General features: G+C 36.5%; 1 protein-coding gene across 6 annotated transcripts in view; it reads left to right on the top strand.

Annotated features, from left to right (window-relative positions):
* Positions 1-25929, top strand: part of LOC126825463 (liprin-beta-1-like) — a 254385-nt gene that overhangs the window by 218053 nt on the left and 10403 nt on the right. For all 6 annotated transcript variants that reach the window (XM_056101629.1, XM_056101628.1, XM_056101627.1 and 3 more), the window contains 6 exons: positions 10260-10348; positions 10790-10915; positions 11899-12018; positions 16453-16641; positions 22634-22771; positions 23337-23396. In XM_056101629.1, the coding sequence (XP_055957604.1) occupies positions 10260-10348; positions 10790-10915; positions 11899-12018; positions 16453-16641; positions 22634-22771; positions 23337-23396 (722 nt within the window). The remainder of the gene's footprint in view (positions 1-10259; positions 10349-10789; positions 10916-11898; positions 12019-16452; positions 16642-22633; positions 22772-23336; positions 23397-25929) is intronic.

Here is a 25929-nt window from a genome sequence, read left to right as displayed (position 1 = left end):
TTAGCTTGTGGACCCTATACAAGTCATAATTTTTATCCGATTTAAAAAAACGTATTATTATATTACCCTTACACCCTAAGGACGACTGGGTTCAAATTTCGTGAAAATCGGTCCAAAATTGACATACAAAATGGCGGCCATTCATTCTCAACTAGCATAAAAATATGGTATATGAAGGTTGTGGACCCTATAGAGGTCACAATTTTTATCCAATTTTGTTGAAACTTGAAATGTAAGTTTATAACCCAAAGATCTCAGTTCCTTTCGATGTTCGCGCATATCGGACCGTAACTTCCTGAATTATGGCCCCTGATTGTACAAAAATCACGTTTTTAGCTTGTGGACTCTATGGAGGTTATAATTTTTATCCGATTTAAAAAAACCTATTATTATATCACCATTACACCCTAAGGACGACCGAGTTCGAATTTTGTGAAAATCGGCCCAAAATTGACAGACAAAATGGCTGCCGTTCGTTCTCAACTAGCGTAAAAATATGGTATATCAAGGTTGTGGACCCTATAGAGGTCACAATTTTTATCCGATTTTGTTGAAACTTGAAATGTAAGTTTATATCCCAAAGATCTCGGTTCCTTTCGATATTCGCGCATATCGGACCGTAACTTCCTGAATTATGGCCCCTGATTGTACGAAAAATCGCGTTTTTAGCTTGTGGACCCTATAGAGGTCATAATTTTTATCTGATTTAAAAAAACGTATTATTATATCACCGTTACACCCTAAGGACGACTGAGTTTGTATTTCGTGAAAATCGGCCCAAAATTGACAGACAAAATGGCCGCCGTTCGTTCTCAAATAGCGTAAATATATGGTATATCAAGGTTGTGGACCCTATAGAGGTCACAATTTTTATCCGATTTTGTTGAAACTTGAAATGTAAATTTATAACACAAAGATCTCAGTTCCTTTCGATATTCGCATATCGAATTGTAATTTCCGGAATTATGGCCCTTGAATGTAGGAAAAATCACTTTCTTGTTAGCTTGTTCTCTATCCATCTCTCGAAAATGTGGGCGTATCCTGCCTGGCAGCCGCTGGTTATCCAATTTGGATGAAATTTTAAATATTTTTTGATCATAAAGATCTTAGTTCCTTTTGATAGTCATACATATCCGAACGTAACTTTTGAAGAAAGCAGGGGACTATTAAAATAGGTTTGTCCGTCTGTCTGTCTGTCCGTCTGTCTGTCACACTTTTTGGGATACAATAACTCTCCTTCTAATTGAGCTAGAATGTTCAAACTTGGTGTAGGTGTTTATTAGGTCAATGCCTTGATGGAGTTCAAAGATGAGCATTTTCTACTAAGGGTAAGCAGAGATAAGCAATTTGATTGGTTGATGCTTTGGGACAAGATAACTTAAGTTCTAATTAAACATACATTATGCAAGAGCTAAATCTGTCTATTGCAGGTCTTTCTTTAGGCCTGAAATGTTATCTAAATTATTAATTAGACATTAATTAACCTATCCAGACCATAATCAACTCTAGATGGCATCGCTAGCCTGTGATCTTTAGTGGATTATAAGCCGATTTACTGCATAACTTTCCTTCACGAATTAACGATTAAATGGATAATCGAGACTATGCTGTTTATTCTACTGAGTTTAGTAATGATGATCAAGGCTAGCCGGCAGTGCCGGATTAACCTTGTGGGGGGCCCGGGACATACTAACTGTGCGGGGGGCCCCATTGTTGTTTGTTCAAATTGTTCGTACTGATCGCGGATCGTACTAGTATGTACTCCACCCCCATGAGTGCCTGGGGTGTTTTCCTCCAGGAATTTTTTTTTAAAATTAGGATTTATTTTAGTGCATCTGAGACAATTTAGGCAGCGATTTCATTGACGTTTAAAATTTAACTATTTAAAACAGACTCTTTCTCTTATTATGTTTTCATTTACTTTGTTTTAGTTAAATTATTTTAGGTGACATAAAACATTAAACACCGATCAGCAGTGAATGTCAGTAAAGAGTTTTAGAAGGAAACTTCTAACAAGAACAGTTAACACACCAGAGCACAAGGCCTCCTAAATTCCCATGGGAAGCCTCTGTGAATGTTATTTACAAAGACTTCCTGTGCGACTTGAGGAGAGCGAAGGTGGAGATGATGCTGTCAATATCGAGATCCCTAACCACATCATAATCGATCTACATTACTGAGAGATTTACCAAATGTTCCTGGCCCATCGTCGAGCGTAGATGAGTTATGATCATTTTAAGTTTTGAAAAGGACCTTTCACTGCTGCAATTGGAAATCAGAAGTGAAAGGTAGATCCTGAGCAGTACCTCTACAAAAGACCCCACTGACTCAATATGTTGTACATGTCAAGCTCATTGTTCGATGTGTCAGTCTCATCCATGAATGCCCTGAAGTGAACCATCTCATCAATCAGATCTTTTGAGAGGTCTGATGAGTAAAAGGTTATCAAATTACGGCAAGCTAGTTCAAGTTCAGAGTCTTCCATTTTTCGGAGTTCATGTAAAAATCCGAATCTACTTTGTATTTCGTTGTAGGCATTCGAGCCCTTCTCTAACTCTGATAGTAGAACGTCAAGAACGGCAATGTACCCATCTGCTCTGAAGGACTCCTTGACAGTGCGATCTGCTTCGGGTGCGCATCCATAATCCAAAGGTAAGAGACGGATGTTCCGATTTTTACGTCTAAGAATTCATCAGCGCCTGAGCGTTTGATTCCATCTGTGTCGAACCGATCCCGTGTTTCAGTACAGTCGACCAAAACCCTGTTTCCAGACGGCACATCCTCAGGGCCCTTATTCACGAAAACTTAAACTAATATACAATCGAAACTTTAAGAAATACTGCAATTCGATTGGCTGACCAGTAAAATCAATTTGCATATATCCAATGAAGTTGCAGTATTTCTTAAAATTTCAGTTGTAACTTAGTTTAAGTTTTCGTGAATAAGGGCCCTGGTGTATTGAACTAGCAATGGTGATTGTGTCGCTTTTCTGGTCTGGATCGCCAGCTATATCATCCAGCACACCCATTATCTCATTATAGCCTTCGCACAAGGCTGATGTCGCGTCAGAATGCGCAGACCAGACTGTTTCACCTAACCTTTTTGGAACTTTCAGACCTTTAGGTTTTAGCACATTGTTCAGTTTTTCAAACCTTGAAGTGGATGCTGTAAAGAATGTGTGCACTTGTTCAACAAAATCAAAAAATGTGGCAGCAGGCTTGCAGCAACCGACAGCTGAATGGACAACCAAGTTTAGAGAGTGTGCAGCACAAGGTACAAAAACAACCATTGAATTTTCTTTCAAGATGATGGCTTGCATACCTTTATACTTGCCACTCACATTCAACGCATTGTCGTACGATTGACCACGACAATTGGCGATGTCCAATCCGAGATGTTTTAGAAGATTCAGAAGTGCTTGTGCTTGCTGAGATCCTGTATGTCCCGTATTTGACAGGAAAGTGATGAATCTCTCAACTGGATTTCTATCTTCCATGAAATGTAAAACAACCGTAAGTTGGTCGATGTGACTGATATCGGGAGTCGAATCCACAGAAACTGAGATATATTTAGCTTTGTGTACTCGTCGGACAAGATCATCTAAAACCGAACTCACGATGATAGTTATCAGCTCCTCGCATATCGTGGAGGACAATAGTTGGTGTGTCTGTATATGCTCAGCCAGAAATGTATCATATTCTGGCAGCAATTCCAGTATACCAAGGTGATTTCCGTTGTGGGCTGATCCAACAAGTTCGTTTGACCCCCTGAATGCTAAACCGCGCTCGGCTAGCATCGTGACTACACTAATGCACCTTTTCAAAACATTCTTCCAGTAGGCTGTCTGCTGCATCACTAGTCATCAATACGCCCACTGTCACTGGCCCTTTTACTGACTCCAACTACATTCTTGCAATGAGGGACTGAACGTTCATTTTGCTCGAATTTCCGAGATGCGTGCTTCCAATTGTTGCACCCGTACGTCGCGATGAAGGAACTGCTTACTCCAAACAACTTGCACACAGAGCAATATACCTTGCCAGTTGATCTGGAGTAACATAGCCAGGATCTTTCTACGGACTCTCCATTCTGTAATTTCTTGTAAAACAGGCCCTTCGTGCAAGAGCATCTTGTCCCGTCTGACCCAACCACTGAAATGTTGAATGGACTGTTTGCATTCTGCAGTATTGTCCATATGATATGCGGTCATTTCGAGCCCAATATTCGATCATTTCGCTCGATATGTGATGGATAATGGCCGAAGACTGTCCATTATGTAAATAGAAAGAACTGAGGGGCGTTAGCCCCGAAGTTTTTCTTTGTATTTACATAATGGACAGTCTGAGGCTATTATCAAACTTAAAACATAGCACCATAGAGATACAAATAATGGATAGTTTTCTAAAACAACAAGCCATAAAATAATGGATATATTCTTAAAACAACATGCACATGCTCATGAATGCATGTGACAAAACACTCCAGTCATACAATGCAAGCATACACAGACAGTCCAAAATATTCTACATGGAGACGACATGTTTACAACACAGTCGAAAACAAATATTAATAATGAGAATATATTATGTGATAAGCATTTGGATACTGATTACATTGGTAATGTACTCGATATGGAAGATAATAGCCGTAAAAATTGTGATGTTCTTGATATGGGGGGTAATAGCCGTCAAAATTATGATGGAAAGGCTGTATACGAGAATGATTTAGATATTGATAATATTCTTAGAACTGTGGTTAATATGGAGGGTACTAGCCGTCCCAATTTTGATTTAAAATTTAATATATGCTCTGATATAAGTGACAGGACACAGGATCAAAGGCACAATCCAATTCACGAAATTCAAACTCAACTGTCATTATGGTGTAACGGTGATATATTTGAACGTTTTTTATAATCGGATAAAAATTGTGACCTGCATATGTTCCACAGGCTTAAAACACTTTTTTTTGTTCAATCCGTGGGCCATAATCCAGGGGCCTGTTTCACGAAAATTTTAACTAAGATAAAATCCAAATTTTATTAATTTGATTGGATAATATTAGATTGATTTTAGTGCTTAGCCAATCAAAATTGAAGTATTTACTAAAATTGGATTTTATCTTTAGTTAAAATTTCGAGAAACAGGGCCCAGGACATTACGGTCCGATATGCGCCAATATAGCAAGGAATCGAGATCTTCGGGTTATAAACATACATGTTCAGTTTCATCAAAATGGACTAATAATTGTGACCTCTAGTGTGTACAGTCAGGGGCCATAATCCATGAAGTTACGGTCCCATGCCAGACAATATCGAAAGGAACCGAGATCTTTGGGATATATACCTATTTTTCAAGCTATGACCTTTAGAGTGTCCACAAAGAAGGTATGAAAATGTGGGCGTATAAAAACGTATCATCAATCTAGTGCCGAACATACTATATTAAACAGATAAGTGACATATAACGGACGGATTTAAGTGGAATTCCTTATGTAGACGAACACGTGAAATCAACATTCGATCATGTGACATTTCGGTAACTATGAGGTTTTAAAGTAATTTCATGTTCTGTAATTTAATTTGTTCAGAGAATAAATTATCCCAAAATACATGTTCATTTTTCAGATACGTGTCTATTATTGATATTTTCTTAAACAATCGTCTATTATTTATAAAACTGTCCATTATTTATTGAAAATAATGGACAGTTTCATAAATAATAGACGATTGTTTAAGAAAAGCGTACATTCTCCTATATACTGGTTAAAAACATCAAAGGGTGACGTCATATCTATCTTTTAAATTTTGATATTTGGACCAAGTGCCAATATCTACAGCCGTTTTATCGAAAGCAAGGCCAGATTTAGCAGAAGTGAATGATTCGGTGCTTTCTGTGTAAGTTGACATTCCTGGATCCGCCAATTAGGTGCTTTCTGTGTAAGTTGACATTCCTTGATTTGCCAATTCGGTGCTTTCTGTGGATGTTGACATTTCTAGATTCGGCACGATAACCTTGGTTATAAAAAGTCAGAACGATGAAACTCCGAATATAGATTCATTATATCATTACCTTGACTAAGTTAGATGATGAGAATTTTCTGCTTAGGCAAAGGAGCAATAAGCAATTTGATTGGTCAAGACTTTGGAACATCAGCCTCTCCGTTGGTTTGTTTATGCTGGCATTTATTGCTTTAAATCTTCCCAGTACAAAAACGGAAAATTTGACCTTCTGATTTCCAGGATCACAAAGAACAAAGATGAATTTAGCAAGTTTACATTTTGATACACCCACATGGAAATGTGGTCGTATATTGCTATCGCCCCCGTCTGTTCGTCCGTCAGTCGGTCCGTTCGTCGTCCACAATTTCTTGTGAACACTTTACAGACTACATTTATGATCTGATTGTTTTGAAATTGATATAATATATACTATTCAAAAAAAGTAGGGGATATTTGATTTTGGGGGCATAATACTAAAATATGCAAATGACTACGAAAAAAGTCACTATAGAACCTAACAGAAGAAACATTTCCAGTTACATGTGACGCCCAAACGCACCAATAGCTACCGCATGGAATGCAGGTGATGCTTGGGATCATCATGGGGGTCCAACCCAAGATTTGCACGACTCTGACTTTGAATGTTACAGTCATTGTTTCATTGAATTCCAGGGTGGAAACATCAGTTTAATTGTTTTAGTGACCAGAAAACAAATTTTGATATGCGTCGGCTTACCCAAAATGAAAGGTTACGTGCCCTTGGCATGCTACAGATCGGCACAACACAGGCGGTTGTGGCGCGGACGATGAATGTTTCTCAGTCTGTCATAAGCAGGCTATGGTCCAGATACCGTGATACACAATCTGTACAGGACAGACCACGCTCAGGTCCACCAAGGGCGACAACTCAAGCCCAGGATCGATTTATCCGTACCTTGGCCTTGAGAAATCGTGTCATCACAGCAAATCAGATCAGCGCTCGTCTTCAAACAGACACTGGTGTGAGAGTGAGTGGCCATACGATTCGGAATCGACTGCATAGGGGTCACCTTCGCGCCCGACGTCCTCGCGTGATCCCTTGTTTGAGAGATCATCACATTCAGGCAAGACGTCGTTGGTGTAGGGATCGTCAACACTGGGATAATCGACGCTAGAGCAATGTGATGTTTTCAGATGAGTCAAGGTTCACTGTTAATTTTTTTGACAGACGTAGGAGGGTGTGGCGTCGTCGAAACGAGCGCTTCCAAGACGTTAACGTCATCAGACATGATCGATTTGGGGGTGGTTCTGTTATGGTGTGGGGAGGCATCACTGTTGCTGGAAGAACGGCTTTACATGTTGTTGCAGGGCGTGTTACAGGCCAGTACTACCGGGACAACATCTTGGCAGTCCATGTTGTGCCGTTCGCACGACGTCATGGCCACCGTTTCATCTTCCAGGATGACAACGCAAGATGTCACAGGGCCAGGATCGTTACAGGTTACCTCCAACAACAGAACATCACCACATTACCTTGGCCAGCACTGAGTCCCGACCTCTCCCCCATCGAGCATGTCTGGGACATGCTTGGACAGAGGTTACGTCAACGTCAACAACGTCCTGCCAATGTCCAAGAACTTGCTGCTGCGTTGCAACAGGAATGGGACAATCTGGACCAAAATGACCTTAGACGTCTCATTAGGAGTATGCCACGTCGGATCAATGCTTGTTTGGCAAACAGAGGAGGATTTACCCGTTACTGACTTGGTTGTGATGCTGTGGTAACTTTGCTGTTTGACCCCGGGTATCATTTTACCCTTATAATGGTCAGTCTGTGCCTTACTTAGTCTAACGATCATTTGGAATAAATCGATGAATGTGAACTTCATTTCATTTTGTCATTTGTTTCTTCGTCAGTTTCATTAGGTGACTTTAATAACAGTTAAAAATCAAATATCCCCTACTTTTTTTGAATAGTATATGTTGTTTGCATTAGTGAGATGAAGAAGCCAATTTAATTTCAATAACTTCCGTTAATTTCTTCTGTAGTTATGGCCCTTGTTTCACTTTGTTGAACCTTGTGAATGCTCTAATGCCAAAAGTTAACATCCTATCATTGTGGGGGGGTTGGATGGCCGAGTGGTTAGCATGTGCGCGCTGTATCATAAGGCCTGTCATTGAGTCAACTAGCGTGGTTTCGATTCCCTGGTTGTACGTGACAAGGATTAAGGTCAATTGTCCAACCTCATGGGTTTTCTCCGGGTCCTCCGGTTTCCTCCCACTGCTAAAGACTCCTACGTGCAAGGGAATTATTGAAATAAAATTAAACCATATGTTAGTCCCGAAATGACCTAGTTTGTGTCAGTGTTCAACCCCATCTCTCTCTCTTTCTCTCTCTCCGATCTTTGTGAAATTTATATGCAATATTTAAATTAGGGAAACGAAGAAGCCTATTGAATTTCAGCAATTTCTGTTTATTACTTCTAGAGTTATGGCCCTTATTTCACTTTGTTTAACCTTGTGAACGTTCTTAACACCCAATCTTTGTGAAATTTATATGCAGGATATAAATTAGTGAAACGAAAAAGCCTATTTAATTTCAATAATTTCTGTTTATTTTGTCGGGATTTACGGCCCTTGTTTCACATTATTGTACCTTGTGAACGCTTAAATGCCAAAAGTTATAATCCTATCTTTCTGAAATTGATATGCATTATTTCATTTAATGAAACGAAGAAGCCAATGGAATTTCAGCAATTTCCGTTTATTATTTCTAGAGTTATGGCCCTTGTTTCACTTTATTGAACCATGTGAATGCTCCAACATCAAAAGTTATCTGCTGATCTGTATGAAATTTACATGGGTCATTTAAATTAGTAAAGATAAGAATCCTATTGAATTTCAGCAATTTCCGTTTATTACTTCTAGAGTTATGGCCCTTGTTTCACTTTGTTCAACCTTGTTAATGCTCGATTGATGAAAGTTATCATCCGATATGTATGAAATTTATATGCATCATTTAAATTTGTGAAACAGAGGTCTATTGAATTTCAGCAATTTCCGTCAATAATTCTATAGTTATGGCGGTTGTGAACCTTGTGAACGTTTGAATGACAAAAGTGATCATCTGATCTGTATGAAATTTATATGCATTATTTAGATTAGTAAAACGAAAAAGCCTGTCAAATTTCAACAATTTCTGTATATTACTTCCAGTTGAGACCCTTGTTTCAGTTTTTAGAACCTTGTGAACCATCAAACGGCAAAAATTATAATCTGATCTGTATGGAACTGTCTTGTAAAGGCCCCCAATTACCTGCAAAGGAATAAATATGCGACAACTCTTGTCGACCGCTCAGACGATTTAGCTGCTGTGGGCATATGTTTTGTTGCCTGGCAACCTATCTTTAGAACCTTGTGAACCCTCAAACGACGAAAATTATAATGTCATCTGTATGAAATTGTCTATTAAATGCTCCTAATTACCTACAAAAGAATAAATATGCGACAACCCTTGTCGACCGATCGGACGATTTAGCTGCTGTGGGCGTATGTTTTATTGCCTGGCAACCTATCTTTATTGAAAGGGTGATTACTTTTGATCATTTTCAGCATGTTTTCATGATACAAGAATGGCTGTGCATTCTCTTTAAGTGCAAATGACCTCATCTCACCTTTGACCCCGTATATCTTGATAATGCGCCAATGGCGGACTGATTACCACTCGGCAACGTATTCTACGCAAACTTTTACTATAGAAAAATTGGCTTTGGTTTTGTGCCCATTTAATGGACACCCTCCCGCACTGAGCCTCCAGACAATGGATTGTTTAAATACATGCTCTGCAAGATGGTGGACTTGACAAATCCCTGCATATGTTCTTACTTTTGTTTACAGAATTTAAGATAATCTTGTTATTATTATTAAAGATACATTCCCACGAAAGTATTTATCGTGTAATAATTTACAATAAAAGTATTGGAATTTTGTTATATGAAAAGTAGAGACATTCAATCTTACTTAAAAATACTGGGGCATGCACAAGGCAAATTTATGAAAAATCCTAAACGACAGGCTTTCAGCTTAGCTGTTGGCGTGAGTGAAGTAAGGAGCCCTTCTAGAGGTTATTAATGTTAGAACAGTAAAGGCATATTTAACAAAATGCAGAATAATATCAGAGTTGTTATAACATGATCAAATGAAAAATAGATTATGTAATATTTATATACAAGATGGTTCAGATGATATAATATTTTATTATAATAATATTTATATACAGGATGGTTAGATGATATTGGGCTTCCACAGTATAAAGATAGTTTTTATGATGCTAGAATAGATGGTAGAATGCTACATTATATGACAGTTGTAAGTTACATGATTATTTTAGCTTCATAGATTTTATTAAAAAAAATATCTAATGCACACTAGTCCTTCGGATGAGACGAAAAACCGAGGTCCTGTGTATACATTGGAATGCACGTAAAAGATCCCTTGGCAGTTGGAATTCGATATAAGAGTAGGCCGTAGCGCCGCTGCCCGGGCAAAATTTCCCTCATAGCACACTGTATGGCGCATGCCCGTCTTCATTAGCCCAGGGTAGGAGCAGAACAGTAGGACGTTAAACCCCATTTCATTTCATTTCTAATGCACACTAGGGTGTCACTACAACCGCCTTCACATGCACAGCCACAATAAAACTGTTGAGAACCATTTAATGTTGAGATGTTTTGTTTATATTATATTGTAGGAATATCACTAAATATTTGTTTTTAGTTGAAATTTAATTATTGATAATTGTAAATTTAGGATGATCTGTTAGCCTTGAGAGTGTCAAATGAACTCCATCATATTAGCATTAAGCGTGGTATTCAAGTTTTACGTTTGAATAATTTTGATCCACAATGTCTTCGTCGTCGACCTTCGCCTGATGAGGTGAGTAAACTAAGTTTGTTCTTGTCAATGTGGGGTGGGGTGGGGGTTGAATGGCTGAATGGTTAGCATGTGCGTACTGTATGATAAGGTCTGTCATTCAGTCAACTGGCAGGGTTTTGATTCTCCGGTTGTACATGACAAGGAGTAGGGTCGCCTGTCCAACCTCGTGGGTTTTCTCCGGGTCCTCCGGTTTCCTCCCACTGCTAAAGACCCCTACGTGCAAGCGAATTAATGAAATAAAATTGAACCTGGTGTTAGTCCCAAAATGACCTAGTTTGTGTTGAGTGGACGTTAAACCCCATTTCTCTCTCTCTTATCAGTGTAAAATGTTTTTATCATATCAGCTTTATACATTAAATCAAAAACATGCAATTTGTATGAAAGCATATTGATGGTATCCATTTGATAACTTGTATTAAATATAGACACCAAAGAAACTGAGGGGGGTTGGATGGCCAAATGGTTAGCACGTGCGCACTGTATCAAAAGGCCTGTCATTTAGTCAACTGCCGTGGTTTCGATTCCAATGGTTGTACGTGGCAGAGAGTAGGGTCGGCTGTCCAACCTCGTGGGTTTTCTCCACGCCCTCCGGTTTCCTCCCACTGCAAAAGACCCCTATGCACAAGCGATTTGTTGAAATAATATTGAACCATGTGTTAGTCCCGAAATGACCTAGTTTGTGTCGAGTGGACCTTAAACACCATTTCTCTCTCTCTCCAAAGAAACTCTAAGATGTCAATATTATATGCTTTATTATCTCGCACTATTGAAATGAGTTCCATGCTTCTGTCCTGGTTTTGTTTCCGGGGCATATCTTGGGAACTGTTGAAGATATTAATATAAAAATTGTACACACATCAAGCTATTTATAGTTTTTGTGCCTGTTGCTAATTATACATGTCTTGTATTGACCAGTACATGAATTGATAAATACATGTAAAATCAAATTAAATGTTGTGTTAAAGGTTGTTTTTAATGTTTAGATCCTTCCTGGTGATGTCATGTCATGGACAACCCATCGTGTTATGGAATGGTTAAGAACAATAGATCTGTCAGAATATGCCCCTAATCTGAGAGGTAGCGGTGTTCATGGGGGTATTATGGTAAGTACTAATTATATGATTGGCAGATCATCTGTTGTGGCACAAAAAATAACAGCGCCGTAGTGAGTTTGTTAGATTTAGTCAAGGGATCTCATTTTCAAATTTTGCCATTCGGACAGTTGAATTGCTGCAAAACTTTTAGAAAATATTATTTAATCTCTAGAAAACAATATTCAACGACAAAACAGCAAATAAATGGCCTGGTTGCTATGGGATATCGTTTTGAAACATACCAAATCTTTGACTTGATTTTCTTCAAGTGGACACAGCTCAGTCAATTTTTGCCCGATTCAAACAAACTATACATCAGATTGAAGGTATTGAGTTGGAGAATGTGAAAATTTCCTTATTGCGACTCATTATGCCATGACGGGTCACATATTACATTTACATAATAAAATGAGATATATAAATAAAAGTTGTGATTTAAATAGAATTACATGTAATTAGAAATTAAAATAGCTCTGGATAATCTATATAAAAAGATCACTGGTTAAAAGCCTTTTTATACACCCACATTGAAATCCCGTTTTTAGCTTGTGGACCCTATACAGGTCATAATTTTTATCCGATTTAAAAAAAAGTATTATTATATCACCGTTACACCCTAAGGACAGCTGAGTTCGAATACAGGTCATAATTTTTATCCGATTTAAAAAAAAGTATTATTATATCGAATTTCGTGAAAATCTGCCCAAAATTGACAGACAAAATGGACGTTGTTCGTTCTCAAATAGCGTAAGAAAATGGTATATCAAGGTTGTGGACCCTATAGAGGTCACAATTTTTATCCGATTTTGTTGAAACTTGAAATGTAAGTCTATAACCCAAAGATCTCGGTTCCTTTCGATATTCGCGCATATCGGACTGTAATTTCCTGAATTATGGCCCCTGATTGTACGAAAAATCGCGTTTTTAGCTTGTGGACCCTATAGAGGTCATAATTTTTATCCGATCTAAAAAAACGTATTATTATATCACCGTTACACTCTAAGGACGACTGAGTTTGAATTTCATGAAAATCGGCCTAAAATTGACAGACAAAATGGCCGCCGTTCATTTTCAAATAGCATAAAAATATGGTATATTTTTATCCGATTTTGTTGAAACTTGAAATATAAGTCTATAACCCAAAGATCTCGGTTCCTTCTGATATTCGCCCATATCGAACCGTAACTTCCTGAATTATGGCCCCTGATTGTACGAAAAATCACGTTTTTAGCTTGTGGACCCATTAGAGGTCATAATTTTTATCTGATTTAAAAAACCGTATTATTATATTACCGTTCCGCCCTAAGGACAGTTGAGTTTGAATTTTGTGAAAATCGCCCCAAAATTGACAGACAAAATGGCCGCCGTTCGTTCTCAAATAGCGTAAAAATATGGTATATCAAGGTTGTGGACCCTATAGAGGTCACAATTTTTATCCGATTTTGTTGAAACTTGAAATGTAAGTTTATAACACAAAGATCTCAGTTCCTTTCGTGTTAGCTTGTTCTCTATCCATCTCTCGAAAATGTGGGCGTATCCTGCCTGGCAGCCGCTGGTTATCCGATTTTGTTGAAACTTGAAATGTAAGTTTATAACCCAAAGATCTTGGTTCCTTTCGATAGATGTGCATATCGGACCGTAACTTCCTGAATTATGGCCCCTGATTGTACGAAAAATCGCATTTTTAGCTTGTGGACCCTATAGAGGTCATAGTTTTTATCCGATTTAAAAAAACGTATTATTATATCACCGTTACACCCTAAGGATGGTGGGAGTTTGAATTCCGTGAAAATTGGTCCAAAACTGACAGGCAAAATGGCCGCCCTTCGTTCTCAAATAGCGTACAAATATGGTATATATGGTATGGTATATCCGATTTAAAAAACCGTATTATTATATTACTGTTCCACCCTAAGGACAGTTGAGTTTGAATTTTGTGAAAATCGCCACAAAATTGACAGACAAAATGGCCGCCATTCGTTCCCAAATAGCGTAAGAATATGGTATATCAAGGTTGTGGACCCTATAGAGGTCACAATTTTTATTCGATTTTGTTGTTTATAACCCAAAGATCTCGGTTCCTTTCGATATTCGCGCATATCGGACTGTAACTTCCTGAATTATGGACCCTGATTGTACGAAAAATCGTGTTTTTAGCTTGTGGACCCTATAGAGGTCATAATTTTTATCCAATTTAAAAAAACGTATTATTATATCACCCCGACACCCTAACGATGGCTGAGTTCGAACTTTGTGAAAATCAGCCCCAAACTGACAGGCAAAATGGCCGCCCCTCGTTCTCAAATAGCATAAAAATATGGTATATCAAGGTTGTGGACCCTGTAAAGGTCACAATTTTTATCCTATCTTGTTGAAACTTGAAATGTAAGTTTATAACCCAAAGATCTTGGCGCATATCGAATAGTAATTTCCTGAATTATGGCCCTTGATTGTAGGAAAAATCACTTTCTTTTTAGCTTGTTCTCTATTAATCTCTCGAAAATGTGGGCGTATCCTGCCTTGCAGCCGCTGGTTTTTTATACGCCCACATTGAAATATGGTCGTATATTGTTGTCCCTCCCCCCCCCCCCTTTGGCCGTCTGATTGTGGACGCTCTATAGGCTAAAGTTAATTTCCGATTGACTTTAAATTGATACACATTGGTTAAGGTCATGAGACAAAGAAGCCTATTGATTTTCAGCGATTTTCGATAATTACTGTCAGAGTTATGGCCCTTGATAACTTCAAAAAATCTTGTGGACGCTCTAGAGGTCAACTTTAAATTTATACACAGTGTTTAAGGTCATGAGACAAAAAAGCCTATTGATTTTCAACGATTTTAGATAATTACTGCCAGAGTCATGGCCCTTGATCACTTCAAAAAATCTTGTGGATGCTCTAGAGGCTAAAGTTAATTTCCGATTGACTTTAAATTGATACACATTGGTTAAGATCATGAGACGAAAAAGCCTATTGATTTTCAGCAATTTCCGATAATTATTGCCAGGGTTATGGCCTTGATCACTTTGAAAAGTCTTGTGGGCGCTCTAGAGGTCAAAGTTAATATCCGATTGACTTTAAATTTATACATAGTGTTTAAGGTCATGAGACGAAGAAACCTATTAATTTTCAACGATTTTCGATAGTTACTGCCAGAAATATGGCACTTGGTCACTTCAAAAAATCTTGTGGACGCTCTAGAGGTCAAAGTTAATATCCGATAGACTTTAAATTTATACACAGTGTTTAAGGTCATGAGACGAAGAAGCCTATTGATTTTCAGCGATTTCCGATAATTACTGCCAGGGTTATGGCCCTTGATCACTTTGAAAAATCTTGTGGACGCTCTAGAGGCCAAAGTTAATATCTGATTGACTTTAAATTTATACACAGTGTTTAAGGTCATGAGATGAAGAATCCTATTTATTTTCAATGATTTCCGATAATTACTGCCAAAGTTATGGCCCTTGATCACTTTGTGACGCTCTATAGGCTAAAGTTATCATCTGATTGACTTCAGATTGATACACAGAGTTTAAGATCTAGAGACAAACAAGTATATTGATTTTCAATGAATTTTTATGTCCTGAACAGCTAAATCCATGATATTAAAAGTTTTGTATACAAAACATTAGCATGTGGCAAAACTTTATAAAGACAAACAAATTCTAATGGTTTTCTGATAATTACTTCTGTACTCAATCGTTAAAGCAATAATTTTATATTTTCTAAGAAAGTCAAAACATAATTATTTCTATTTCTTTTGCTCAATAGGTTGTCAACTCACTATTATACGATCATAGGTATTATTCTCCCACTTAAAAATCCTTTGACCCCGGAAATAATAACACAATTACCTCCCTTGTTTTTTATTCCCCCCCATGGCATAGCTATCTTCAAACTAGCAATAGTGAATTATAGGATTAATAGGATTATTCTTTAACAAGGTAGGACTGTTTATAGATACCATCTATTTTATGGCTTTATTTTAATACATTTTAAAAATATAACTTAAAAATATGAAATTGCAACTTTAACATGTTCATAATCATGTTTTTTTATGATTACATTGTCACTTTGTAAAGTGCCCCTGAAAATATTATATGAAAGGGTGCACTATAAATATGCTGTAATAATAATACTGATAATATTGAAATTGAATTGTTGTCAATAATAAGATATTCAGTTGTTCCATCGTTAAATTTTAGAAATTTTGTGACATCCAGCATCTAATATCAGCAATACAATTTTCAGTTTTAAATGTTTTGCATAGAGGCCCTCCCACCACAGAATTTAGCAGTGTTCATACAGCAATTCACTAAAACGGATTATTTTGTCAGATGACCAGAAAAATTAAATAGGTCAATTACATTAAATCTGTCCAAAGTCAAACTTGCCTGTGAAAAGAATAGTATATCGTGTAAAACCATGATTTATTTTTAGGTACTTGAACCCCGATTTACAGCAGAACTCTTCTCACAACTTTTATCCATCCCTCATACTAAAACTCTGCTAAAGCGTCATCTCAACACACATTTTGTAGCATTGATAGGAAATGGTACACAACAGAAAAAACGGGAATATGAGGCCACCGTCGGCTATGTACCATTATTACCCAGTTCTAAAATAAAGGTAAGTGAGGCTATTTTATATAGTATGTTTTGATAGAGCTGGGTGATATCCCTGCACTATTATTAATACGCCCACATTTTCATGAGGATGTATATTGCCGTCTTTCCGGGTGTCTGTCTGTTCACATTTTGTTTGTGGGCACTCAACATGTCACAATTTTTATCTGATTTTGACGTAACTTGAAATATAGTTATATGGCCATAGTTTTGTTTAATAGATATTTTTATATGCCCACGTTTTCATGTAGACGTATTATGTTGTCGCAAGTATCCGTTAACATTTTGTTTGTGGAGCCTCTACAGGTCACAATTTTTATCCGTTTTGACGACACTTGAAAAAAGGTTTATATCCCAAAGGTCTTAGTTCCTTTCGATATTGGCATGTATCGGATCATAACTTCATGATTTATGGCCCCATGATTTAAAAAATATTTTAGTATATCACCGTTAAACCCTAATGATGGTCGAGTTCAAATTTCGTAAAAATCAGACCAAAACTGTCAGACAAAATGACCGCCCCTTGTACGCAAATAGTGTGAACATCTGGTATATCAAGGTTGTGGACCTCTTAGAGGTCGCAATTTTTATAACCGATTTTGATGAAACTTGAAATGCATGTTTATAACCCAAAGATCTTGGTTCCTTTCGAAATTCGTGCATATCAGATCGTAACTTCTTGAATTATGGCCCTTGATTGTACAAAAAGTCACGTTTTGAGCTTGTGGTCCCTATAGAGGTCACAATTTTTATCCGATTTAAAAAAAACAGTGTCAATATATCACAGTTATAAACTAATGATGGTTGAGTTCGAATTTCATGAAAATAAAAAAAATAAAAATATGGTATATCAAGGTTGTGGACCCTCTAGACGCCACAGTTTTTATACGCCCACATTGAAATGTGGTCATATATTGTCGTCGCCCCCGTCCGTCGGTCCGTCGTCCACAAGCTCTAGAGGCCAAAGTTAATATCTGATTGACTTTAAATTTATACACAGTGTTTAAGGTCTTGAGACGAAGAAGCCTATTGATATTCAGCGATTTCCGATAATTACTGCCAGAGTTATGGCCCTTGATCACTTTGAAAAATCTTGTGGACGCTCTAGAGGCCAAAGTTAATATCTGATTGACTTTAAATTTATACACTGTGTTTAAGGTCATGAGACGAAGAATCCTATTGATTTTCTACGATTTGCGATAATTACTGCCAAAGTTATGGCCCTTGATCACTTTGTGACACTCTAAAGGCTAAAGTTATCATCAGATTGATACACAGAGTTTAAGATCTTGAGACGAAAAACAAGTATATTGATTTTCAATGAATTTTTATGTCTTGAACAGCTAAATCCATGATATTAAAAGTTTTGTATACAAAACGTTAGCATGTTGCAGAACATTATAAAAACAAACAAATTCTAATGGTTTTCTGATAATTACTTCATGAGTTGTTGCTCTTAATCAGATTTTAGTGTATTACAAATGTTTCATTACCGAAAAAAATAAAAATATGCGACAACTTATCTTTATCAGATTTGGATGAAACTTTAAATATATGTTTTTATCATAAAGATCTTGGTTGCCTTTGATAATCACACATATTGGAACGTAACTTCCTGGATTATGGCATTTTTATATGCCCACATTTTCATGTCCACTATTGTTTGTGGACACTCTACTACAGGTCACTATTTTGATCCGATTTCAACGAAACTTGAAATATAGGTTTATCTCCCTAAGATCTCGCTTCCTTTCGATACTGCATGTATCGGACTGTAACTTCATGGATTGACCTTTCTGTCGACACCGCCAACAAAAAGGTTTTAACCAATCAGCTTCGTTTGCAATTTCCCGCGAAATGACGTCAATGTTCCATGCTTCTTCACCTTAGACATTGTTGACATTTTGTCATGTTTTGAAACGTCAACAGTCATGGTGAAGCATTGTTCACACGGACAAGGTAAGAGCGATAGCCTTTATTCAGAGAGGTTAGAGGTCGGTTTCGTATTTATTCCCTTCCCGAAACCGACAACAAACCACGAGAAGTGTCTGCGGTGGATAAAATTGTGTGGTCATCCTAATTTATATGGATTATTTAAATTAGTGAAACGAAGAAGTCTATTGAATTTCAGCAATTTCCGTTTATTACGTTTAGAGTTATGGCCCTTGTTTCACTTTATTGAACCTTGTGAATGGTCTAACACCAAAGTTTATCACCCAATCTTTGTGAAATTTTAAATGCATGATTTAAATTAGTGAAACGAAGAAGGCTATGTAAAATTTCAATCATTTTTGTTCATTACGTCTAGAGTTATGGCCCTTGTTTCACTTTATTGAACCTTGTGAATGCTCTAACACCAAAAGTTATCATCCGATCTTTCTGAAATTTATATGCATTATTTAAATTAGTGATGCGAAGAAGCCTATTGAATTTCAGCAATTTAATTTATATGCATCATTGAAATTTGTGAAACAGAGGTCTGTTGAATTTCAGCAATTTCCGTCAATAATTTCTAGAGTTATGGCAGTTGTGAACCTTGTGAACGTTTGAATGACAAAAGTGATCATTTGATCAGTATGAAATTTATATGCATTATTTAAATAAGTAAAACGAAAAAGCCTGTCAAATTTCAACAATTTCTGTAGATTACTTCCAGAGTTGAGACCCTTGTTTCAGTTTGTAGAACCTTGTGAACCCTCACACAGCAAAAATTATAATCTGATCTACAAAGAAAAATATATGCGACAACCCTTGTCGACCGCTCGATCGATTTAGCTACTGTGGGCATATGTTTCGTTGCCTGGCAACCTATCTTTTCTCCTATTCCAGTTATTTCAAAGTCTTATTGGATGTCTTCGTGCAGAACTTGCGGTAGAGAAAGTTTAAGAAAAATCGCTGCAGCAGTTTTCGAGATAAATGCGTTCAAAAACGCTCCAAATCAAAAAATACTTGATTTTCAGCGTGCCCTATTTTGCTGCCTGGTCATAGTATCTGTATGAATTGGGTATCAGACGGCAATGCAATTCTCGGACCACTCAACAATACCTTAATTGGTTTAATCCATTGTTATCGAAAGGAGAAATCACATTTTTCCTAAAAGCAGCCATTTTTTTACTTTTTTTTTAAAATATCGGACATTATTTCGACTACTTCCAGTTCACAAATCCTTGTTGGAATTGCTTTATCGATCGGTTTGACCATATGGCTTTATTTTGTGGGAGTTTCAGAAATATCGAATGATCCTTTCAAAAAATATAAGGATTAACAAATGGGTTGAAAATTCGAAAAATGAACGGCGATAACTCTGAATGGAACTTACATGGCTGGAATCGGATGGACATTTGTGAACTTGGGACCAGGTACCGTATCCAAAAATGTAGGTCAAATTTGAAAATTTTGAAAAATAACAAAAATGTCTCTTAAACAGCATTTTTATACGCCCACATTGAAATGTGGTCATATATTGTCATCGCCCCTGCCTGTCCGTCCGTCGGTCCGACGTCCACAGGCAATTAGCTCTAGAGGCTAAAGTTAATATCCGATTGACGTTAAATTTATACACAGTGTATAAGGTCATGAGACGAGAAATCCTATTGATTTTCAGCGATTTCCGATAGTTACTGCCAGAGTTATGGCCCTTGATCACTTCAAAAAAATCTTGTGAACGCTCTAGAGGTCAAAATTAATATCTGATTGACTTTAAATTTATACACAGTGCTTAAGGTCATGAGACGAAGAATCCTATTGATTTTCAACGATTTCCGATAATTACTGCCAAAGTTATGGCTCTTGATCACTTCAAAAAATCCTGTGGACGCTTTAGAGGTCAAAGTTAATATCCGATTGACTTTAAATTTATACACAGTGTATAAGGTCATGAGACGAGGAATCCTATTGATTTTCAGCGATTTCCGATAGTTACTGCCAGAGTTATGGCCCTTGATCACTTCAAAAAAATCTTGTGGATGCTCTAGAGGTCAAAATTAATATCAGATTGACTTTAAATTTATAGACAGTGTTTAAGGTCACACGACAAAGAATCCTATTGATTTTCAGCAATTTTCGATAATTACTGCCAGAGTTATGGCCCTTGATCACTTCAAAAAAAATCTTGTGGACACTCTAGAGGTCAAAGTTAATATTAGATTGACTTTAAATTTATACACAGTGTTTAAGGTCATTCGACAAAGAATCCTATTGATTTTCAGCGATTTCCGATAATTACTGCCAGAGTTATGGTCCTTGATTACTTCAAAAAATCTTGTGGACGCTCTAGAGGTCAAAGTTAATATCTGATTATCTTTAAATTTATACACAGTGTTTAAGGTCATGAGACGAAGAAGCCTATTGATTTTCAACGATTTCTGATAATTACTGCCAAAGTTATGGCCCTTGATCACTTTGAAAAATCTTGTGACGTTCTAGAGGCTAAAGTTATCATCCGATTGACTTCAGATTGATAATTACTTAATGAGTTGTTACTCTTAATCAGATTATAGTGTATTATAAATGTTTCATTACCAAAAAAAGTAAAAATATGCGAAAGTTACTTGTTGACTGCCCGGACGATTTAGCTGCTGTGGGCGTATGTGTCGTTGCCCGGCAACCCATCTTTTCATTTTACGAACGCTAGAAGTCAGCGATGAAATTTCGAAATTTTCAAATGCTATGGTACAGAAAAGACCCAGAGTTTCCAAAAATGTCATTTGTTGAAAATAGGTAAAGAATTGACGAAACAACGGCTGTTTTTTAACTTTTTGGCACCATACCAAATTTGGCCACTTCCGGTCTGCGTAGAAGTTTCAAAAATAGTTTATGGAGTAACCACCACATGGTTTCCCGATAAAAAATTAGATCCCAGATCTATATCTCTTACAGGGACTGAGAAATAAGGGTCCCTGGTAAATAATGATAATAATAATTTTAGTAATCACAATAGGCTTTCAGACTTGAAAGCCTAATAATCCATTCCAAACAAAAACAATAGTGTTTCACACAAGCTACACAGTGTGAAACCCTAAGAACATAACAATACACATTGCACTGTATTTTCTGGTTGAGACACCAATTCGGTTGTCTTTTACACAGTACGGTAGTTAACTGGCATCCCTTATTTCCGCTTATTCAAGAAGATTAATAAATGATTTATAAATAATAATTAATTCAGGATGTAGTGACAATTTATATAGTTAATGATTTCACGCTCTACTGACGTCGGTTCCAGTTATTGACTTAGATCAAAAATAACTGGTGGTTTGACCCAGATAGTGAACGGTAGTCGAAATAGTGATGTTTTGTTAATTAGTCACTCGTTTGCCAATTTCACTCGCACGCGTCTGACTAGTGATATGTTCGGATTAACTCACTGTTTGTTTAATTACTCACGTTATTTTTACATACTGACACATGTAAGGAATACTTACCAATTAACGTAAATACTCACCTTATGATTATTAATGACCATTTATAGGAATACTGACATACGGTGTAAGTACTGATGGGTTTAAGCGACTACTGACAACACGTATATTTCTCACGAGTTTCTTTCCAGTGAAATTGAAATAAAAAATTGAACCATGATTTAATCCCGAAATGACCTAGTTTGGGTCGAGTGGACGTTAAACCCTATTTCTCTCTCTCACGAGTTACCATGAATAGTAACCACAATTAACTTATTCTACTTGATTTAAGGATATTTTAACAAAGAAGCCAGTTAGTCAATACTCAGAAATCAGTTCTACCCACTATGCATCTTACAGTGGCCGGAACAAAACAGAACAGTAGGATGTTAAACCTCCTTTCATTTCATTTGTGAACTTTATAGAGCCTACAATTTTAACAGATTTGTTTTAAATCTGTCCCCTTTTCAAGAGTTATCACCATTTTTCCAAAAAGTTTGTGAACGTCATAGAGGCTACAATCTTTTGAGACAAAGCTGCTGCGTGGGCATATTCCACAATTTACATGGCTATCTTACTATTGACATTTCTTTACAGAGAGGCAAATTTGCATTATTTGGTCATAAAAGAACAAAATCTGAAACAGAAGCAGATGGATTTATTTGCCCCATGGATATTGGTAAAGATATACGCAATGGGAATTATGGCAATGGCACGAACGGTAATTTTCCCCACGTAAGTACGGAAATGTAATTTATATAAGCTTATATTAACCATTGGTGACGAGTTCTATACCTAAGTTCTGGTGATTAGAATTTTACTTATTCCAGGATTCATCTCTTATTAGCATTTCCTTTATTAAATCTTATATTAAAGATACATTATGGGAGATATGATAAAGAGATGGCAGTATAAAGGTAATTTGCTGAAAATTTCAGTCAAATTGATCCACTATGAGCCGAGAAAGAAGCGGGTGAAATTTCTGCATAGTCTCTGTGATCATTACTAAAATCATTAATATAAACAGCATAGTCTCGATTATCCATTTTTTTTTTATTTAATTATCAATGGCCGTTAGCGGCATATAGGAATCTAATCCAGCCAACATCGAAGGCTAGCCTTGACATCGAGAGTTTATTATGGTCTGGATAAGTTAATTAATGTCTAATTGATAATTTAGATAACATTTCAGGCCGAAAGAAAGACTTATAATAAGCAGATTTTGCTCTTGCATAATGCATGTTTAATATATGGTTGAAATCAGCAACTTTACCAGATGTTTTTTTCCTCCAAATTATAGAAAGATGATAAGGCTGCTAAAGAGATTGGTGCTTTTTCAAAGGAGATTAACACATTAACAGTAAGTATAGTCCTCCGGTTTCCTCCAACTGCTAATAACCCCCATGCACAAGGGCATTACTGAAATAAAAATGGCCTAATTTGTGTCGTGGAAGTTAAACCCCATTTCTCTCTAAGTACCCTGTCGGAGTAGAACAGTAGGACGTTTCTGTCTTAGGTATAGTACCTTAGCTCTTAGGTATAGTTTAAGAAACACTGTTTAGTTTTGACATCGGTTGTCTAGTTTATGAAACTAAATGGTCATAAACCAGACGACCAATATCAAAACTAAACTAAATGGTCATAAACTAGACAACCAATGTCAAAACTAGCCGGTTTTTTTGATGAATCTTGATGGCATTTAATACTTTCTGGATGGCAATCTATTGGATACGTGTATTAGATTCTAGATGGTAAGCTCAGTTTCTTTCCTTTTTTCATCAAATCTGAATGATACCCGGTCCCTAGTGTTTATATAAAACACAGCTTGAAAATTGAGATGAAATCTGTGATAATAGGTGTTCATTGTGTTTACAAATTATGTACTTGTTGTGTCTTTTAAATGTAACTTATAATTCTGGAAGTCCATGCATCAACCTGAAAAAAAAAAATTGAAATAGACACCAAACCAAATGACCACTAGTCCAATACCTATCATTGTCAGATATTTTATATGAGCTTATTTTAAGTCTCTGAGATTGATTTGAGCAATATAGGAAACCCTTGCAAACTATAATATTGTAACAGTTTAATCTCTAATTTAGGAATATCAGTCCAGATATGATGAACTGAATTCCACTGATCAATTGTGGTCCCTATGTAAATGGTACACTTTACTTTTTCTATTTTTATGCACCTACATGGAAATGTGGTTGTACATTGCCGTTGCCTCTGTACATACTTTAGTCCATCTGTCATCCACAATTTGTTGTGAACAGCCTAAATTCTACATTTAGTATGAGATCTTTTTGAAATTCATGTATGTTGTTTAAATTATTGAGACAAAGATGCCTATTGAATTTCAACAATTTCCGTTAATTACTTCTAGCGTTTTGGTCCATGTTCACTTTGTTGAACCTTGTGAACGCTCTAACGACTAAAGTTATCATACGATCTGTATTAAATTTACATGTATTATTTAAATTAGTAAAACTAAGAAGAAGCCTATTGAATTTCAACAATTATCATTTATAACTTCTAGAGTTATAGCCTTTGTTTCTCTTTGTAGGACCTTGTGAATGCTCTAACGACTTAAGTTATCACCCGATCTGTATTAAATTTACATGCATTATTTAAATTAATAAAACTAAAAAGGCTATTGAATTTCAGCAATTTCCGTTTATAACTTCTAGAGTTATGGCCCTTGTTTCACTTTGTTAAACCTTGTAAATGCTAAGTTATCATCCAGTCTGTATTAAATTGATATGCATTATTTACATTAGTAAAATTAAGAAGCCTTCTGAAATTTGATCAATTTCCTTTAATTATTTCTAGGGTGATGGACCTTGTTTCACTTTGTTAAACTCTTTGTGTATATGCTCTAACAACAAAAGTTATCATTCAATCTGTATGCATTATTGAGATTAGTAAAACGAAGAAGCCTATAGAATTTCAACCATTTCCGTATATAACTTCCAGGGCTGCCGACAACCAGTATCTCAGCGCAATTTGTGATACATATTTTGTCCGTTGCTAATCAAATATTAAAATGTAACGTTTTTGATTCGCAGTGATGGCAAATCATTAAAGATACACTATTGGAGATTAGATAAAGAGCTGGCATTTCTCACTATAATAGTTAAAAACTAGATAATGTAAAGGGAATTTGCTGAAAATTTCAGTCAAATTGATCCTCTCTGAACCGAGATTTTAGCGATTGAATTTTAAGCCTAACCTTGATCATCATTACTAAGTCGGTATGATAGAAAACATAGTCTCGATTATCCATTTCATGATTTAATAATGAATGAAAGTTGAGCAGCAAACCAGATCCTAATCTAGTAAATATCGCAGGCTAGCGTTGACATCAAGAGTTGATTATGGTCTGGATAAGTTAATGAATGTCTAATTAATAATTTAGATAATATTTCAGACCTAAAGAAAGACCTGCAATAGTCAGATTTAGCTCTTGCATAATGTATGTTTAATATGCCTGTCATTTTCATATTCCTGAAGGAGTGGCCTGAGAAATCCCTCTCTGGCCATTGCTGGAATGACTTCTGATACTTGAGCTTTTGAGGGAGTGTGTCTATTCTTCCCGTTCAATCACTTCTATCCCAAGTACAGCAGCATTGACAGCCCTTTGTTTAATCTGGGGTCTTCCCTAAAACTTTGGACAGTGATTTAAGGTATTAAAAACAGTGAAAGGATTGTTCATCTCCAAACAATATTGTTACATTGTATCAGTTTTTATAGCCTCGTTTGTCACGCAATTAGTTTTTCTGTAATATTCTCCTCTGCACTGGTTAATTGGACACAATAAAATTGTGAGTCATGGTGTAACGTTATATAAACACATTTGGTCCAATTTGGAACTCTGATTAAAGCCTAATGAA

This window comes from Patella vulgata, chromosome 6 (assembly GCF_932274485.2).
Source record: "Patella vulgata chromosome 6, xgPatVulg1.2, whole genome shotgun sequence".
Lineage (NCBI taxonomy): Eukaryota > Metazoa > Mollusca > Gastropoda > Patellidae > Patella > Patella vulgata.
This window is presented reverse-complemented; position numbering and strand designations above follow the sequence as displayed.